Here is a 5,447-nt window from a genome sequence, read left to right on the forward strand (position 1 = left end):
CCCCCGGTTTTTTTATTTTTTTTGTTGTTGTTGTTGATGTTGCTGTTTGTTTGTTTTTGTGTGAGTGTGTGTGAGAGTGTGTGTGTGTATGTGTGTGTGTGTTTGTATGTATGTGTGTGAATTGATTCATTCACCTTTAGCACCCTCCAATAAGAGAAAACATGTGGTATTTCTTTTTCACTGCCTGACTCATTTCACTTAATATTATTCTTTCAATTTTGGGGTCATATTCATGAAGTCTGTGCCCAGCCCTATTTGCTGAAGGGTTTCTCCTATGTTTTCTTTAATAAGTTTTATTGTTTTGGGGTGTATATTTAAATCCTTAATCTATTTTGAGTTGATTTTAGTATATGGTGAGAGGTATGGGTCTAGTTTCAATTTCCTGCATATGGATATCCAGTTATCCCAGCACCCTTTGCTGAAGAGGGAGTCCCGACCCCAGTGAATAGGCTTGATGCCTTTGTCGAAGATCAAATGGCAGTGAGTGCGTGGGTTGATTTCTGGGTATTCTATTCTATTCCATTGATCAGTGTCTCTGTTTTTGTACCAGTACCATGCTGTTTTGGTTATTGTGGCTTTGTAGTATAGTTTAAAGTCAGGTAGAGTAATACCTCCAGCTTTATTTTTTTTGCTCAGCATTGCTTTGGCTATTCGTGGTCTTTTGTTATTCCAGATAAATGACTGTATAGTAGAATTTCATACATTTATACTTACTTAGTTGATCTAAAGTAAGAGCTTAATCTTGTCATTTGAGCATGTTGATGTCAAGGTTTTGTAATTCCTTTGTATCTTTCTTCCCCTGTGCTGTGTTCCCATGTGATGTGATTGTTGTTGTTATTGTTTGCTTTTTTAGAAATATAATTTGATTTATTTCTCTTTTTCTTCTGTGTTTCAACTACCTGTTTTGTTCTTTGTGGTTACAATGAGATTTACGTAAAGCATCATTCAGTTATTGCAGTCTTCATTGTGGTGATAACAACTTAACTTTGAATATATTCAAGAACTGTATAATTTAACTTCTGCCTCCTACACTTTGTTATTGTAAATATTTAACATTTACATCTGTAAATGTTGTGTGCATCAACATATTGTTGTTTACAGTTAGTTTTAATACTTTTATCTTCTAACTTTAATCTAGAGTTAAAAGTTCTTTATGTACCCTCATTAATTACAGTGTTAGTGTGTTCTGAATTTGATTATATTGTTAGCATTACAGTGAGTTTTATAGTTTTGTGTGTCTTTATGTTGTTAGTTAGCATCCTTTTGTTTCAATTTAAGTATCTCCCTGTAACATTCCTTGTACAGCAGGTCTAGTGGTGATGACTTCCTCAGCTTTTGTTCATCTAGGAAAGTCTTTCTCTCTCTCACATTTCTCTTGGATACCTGTGCTGGTGACAGTATTCTCAATTGAGAGTTTTATTTTCTTTCAGCACTTGGAATATATTTTCCCATTTTCTCCTTTCCAACATTTTCTGATGAGAAATCCACAGATAGTCTTATGGAAGGAACCCTATCTGGGTTGTTCTTTTACACTTTTTCCTTCATTTTCTGTTCTTTCTTCTGATTAGGTAATTACAGAAGACTTGTTTCTGAGCTCACTGAATTTTTCTTCTGTTTGAGGAAATCTGTTGTTGATGTTTCCCTTGGAAATATTCATTTTAGTTGTTGTGTTTTGTCTTCAAAATTTCCAATTATTTTTATTATGTTTTCTATCTCTTCATTAAACTTCTGATTTTGTTGACTTTTTGTTTTCCTGATACTGTTTCATTATCCACCTGTCATTCTCCTGTGCTCACAGAACTTGTTTAATGATTATTTTGAATTCCATGTTAGGCATTTTTTAGATCTGCACTTCTTTGTGTTGGGACTGGTTCTGAATATTGCTACTTCGGTAGCATCATGTTTATTTGATGGCTCATGGTTCTTGTGGATTTGGGAAGTTGACTGCACAAGTGGAAGAAGTGGGCACCTCCATCAGTCTTCACAGAACATGTTTAGCATTGATATCCTTTCACCTGACATTCCATCTAGATATTCTGGGCAGGTTGGTAGGTGGGTCCACAGGTGAACATGTTGCTGGAGTCCTCAGGCAGGAGACAGCCTGGCACAGGGTTAGGTTTTGCTCTGTATCTATAGACCTGGGTCATTAGTCCTGGTATGAAGCTTGGATCTGTGGGAGGCTTTCAGGTTTTGGAATTTCAGAAGCCAGCCTTCCAGGTACAGTGGGCCTGGAGCTTGAGATTATGGTGTTGCCCTGTTACTGGGTTTCCCTTGGATAGGCCTGTTTTGGGGTATGTGGTGAACATGGGTGCTCACTTAAGATGTCTTTTGTTCCATGGAGGGTTTCTCTCTCCACTATGTGCTCTATGAATGTTGAGGAGGTCGGATATGTTTGATGTAGAACTGTCCTTTCTAATGTCTTCATTATGTCTTTTTTCCCCCTGTACTCTGTCAAGGTGATGTAACCTTTCAGATCTATTCCTTAGTACTTCTGAACATATTTTCACGTGTGGATGTTTTTTCAATTGGACATTTCAGGGAGGAAATGAGTGCTGGTGGCTTCTATTTTTCCATCTTGCTGAATTCCTCAAATTGTTTTGATAACTTCAATCAAAATTACTAAAACGTGGAAGTATTCATGATTCCATGAGCAACTGTAGTGGGAAAAAAACACTGAGGTACATCCATACAGTGGAGTATTATGGATAAATCGAAATGATCTATTAAGCCATGAATACTAGATTAATCTTCAGTGCATTATACTACAGGGCATAATTGAATATTTGTCTCCTCCAAATCTTCTGTAGGAATTTGATCTTCAGTGTGGTGGTGATGGGAGCCGGGGTCCAGTGGGAGGTGTTTAGATCATGGGTGAGGATGAACGCCCTCCATGGAAAGTGACTGAGCTCACCAGGAGTGGACGAATGTGCTTAGGAGCAGGTTGTTAAAAAGGGTGTGGCTTCCTCAGTTTCTCTGTCCTGCTTCCTCACACGATGTGGTCTGTACACACTGGCTCTTGTTTCATTTGCTGCCATGAGAGGAAACAGACTGCAGCCGTCATCAGATGCAGCTACCCCAGAATCAGGAGCCAAAGAAACCTGTTTTCTTTTTGAATTAGCCAGACACAGCAACACAAAAATAAACTAACACACCAAAAACACAGTGTGAAAATAGACAAAGTATAAAAATATAATTGCATAACATCCTGAGAAGTTAAGACATAAAGGCAGTTAAAAGATAATTAGTTTCCAGGCATTTCTAGGACAGTGAAACTCTTTGTGGGATACAGCAATGGGGGACATATGACATTATGCGTTTACTGAATTCAATGTAATTTTACACTCCAAAGAGCAACCTTATTGTATGAAAACTAGAAATAGTGTTTCAGGAGGTTGAGGATCCCAGGAAAGAATTCAGATGATCTGAACGTGTGAAACAACCTCTGTGGAGAGCGGTGCGAATGGTTGTCCTCAGGAGTGCCCTTTGGAAGTGAGTGGTGTCTGGGACAGTAAAGGCAAATGTAGCTGTATATAGAAGTGCTTTCCAGTTGATACGCAGTCATCACTGATAGTGATGTCCACGTACGCTGTAATTTAACCCTTACACTTATTGAGGGCAGGTGGTGGAATCCAGGTTTACTGTGCTGGAGTGTGGACTCATAGATCAGCAAGGGGACAGGGCTGGAAAGATCCATGTGGCCAAGTATTGGAGTTGGAGACCTCAGCATCAGCCCACCCTTAGCTTCGTGTAGGTAGGGATGGTGACTTCTATAAATACTCACGCGCACGTGCACGTACACTGTTCTGTAGACACACTTGCTGCCTAGTTCTGTGAACTGAGAAGCCAAGAAGCAAAAGCACCATCGCTGTTTGCACACATTGTGGTGAGATCTGGATGTCAAACTTCCTCTCTATTAAGAGGATCCGTGGCTCTTAAAGCAATGATGAATATACTGCTGGGAAGGAAATACATGAAGTGAGTTTGAAGCATCATCTTGTGCAGATGATCATGCTCGATCTGCTTCACCTAGATAAAACATCCCAAAAAATTGGGGCACGCCAGAGGGGACAGGAGTCATTGAAAGAGCACACTATGGCCAACAATGGAAAAATGTGCACGAAAACATGGGTGAAGAAGCACCAGATTTTTGCTCAGGTTGACATAATATGCAGGAATCCGTTCTGAAAAATAGGAATAAAACTTAAATATAAAAACTGTGTTAAATCAGTAATATCCTGAAACACCTCGGAGGTCCTCTGCCCACAAGCAGGAGGAAGAAAACTTCCCCCTTTTAGGCATAGGCTGCACATGGTGACTTTATTAGAAAGACTACATTATGGAAAGGGTGGGAGTGACCTCACAGCCCAGACACCTGACAAACGCTACCTAGGCAGGTGAGCAAGGCCAACCTCCGCAGTGATGTCACGTTGATAGTACTTTATGGTGCGACAGGGATGCTGGTCAAGTCTATGGTTCCTTCTTAGGCACTTAACTTCAGTCCATTCATGAGTCCAGCATCAGGTGGATCCCAATTCTGGGACAGTCTACAAAAGGTGTCAGCAGCACTCTTGACAGCTGGTAAGGTCATCTACGGAAGGGTGTCTGAGAAACTGTCAGGACAGAAAGAAACCTAAGACACATCCAGTCTAAACGTAGTGTGGAATCCTACACGGGCTCCACATAGAAGCAGACAAGGGACATGAGGTGAACAGAAAGGAACCACGAATGAGGTACGGATGTTAGATGATTACATGTGTCAATGCTGGTTCATTAATAGTAAGAAATGTACCATGGCAATGTGAGTCATTCATAACAGGAAAACCTGGGTCCAGGGTATGTGGGGACTCTTTGTACTTTTTTCTTAATCCTACAGCAAATCACCAACTGTTTTAAAAAATATATCTAAAAATAGAAGAAAAGTTTTGGGATCTGAATCTTTGTTTATTCCTTGATTTTTGTTCAGTTTTTAAGAAACACAGGCTTTAAATAACTCTGCAATCTCACTGGGGACTGAAATAAAGGAGAAGCTGACACAGCAGAATGGCGTGTCTGGCCTGGAGGGAAATAGGCTGCAGGTGAAGAAGCTGCAGACCTGACAGGAAGCCCCTCGCCCCCAGCCCCCTTCTCTGCACCTGCTCCCGGGGCTGCTCCCTGAGGTCGGTGGTCCTGAGCGCCCCCTGGTGGTCTGTGAGCCCTGCAGGGAGGTTCGTGTCTGGGCTCACGCTGACTTCCCCTCACTGTGTCTCTTGCACAGTAATACATGGCTGTGTCGTCGGCGGTCACAGAGCTCAGCTGCAGGGAGAACTGGTTGTTGGATGTGTCGGCGGTGATGGAGATGCGGCCCTGGAAAGCCGAGTTGTAGCTCGTGCTCCCTTTCCAGTACCCCATCCACTCCAGCGCTTTCCCAGGACGCTGGCGGATCCAATGCCACCAGTCACTGCTGGTGA

General features: G+C 41.4%; 1 gene segment (V, D, J or C); it reads right to left on the bottom strand.

Annotated features, from left to right (window-relative positions):
- Positions 1 to 3,897: 3,897 nt before the first annotated feature.
- Positions 3,898 to 5,447, bottom strand: part of LOC103582986 — a 3,600-nt gene continuing 2,050 nt past the window's right edge. Inside the window, 2 exon segments of the V gene segment in view lie at positions 3,898 to 4,026; positions 5,239 to 5,440. Of these exon segments, the coding sequence occupies positions 3,898 to 4,026; positions 5,239 to 5,440 (331 nt within the window).

This window comes from Galeopterus variegatus, unplaced genomic scaffold (genome assembly GCF_000696425.1).
Source record: "Galeopterus variegatus unplaced genomic scaffold, G_variegatus-3.0.2 Scaffold18819, whole genome shotgun sequence".
NCBI lineage: Eukaryota > Metazoa > Chordata > Mammalia > Dermoptera > Cynocephalidae > Galeopterus > Galeopterus variegatus.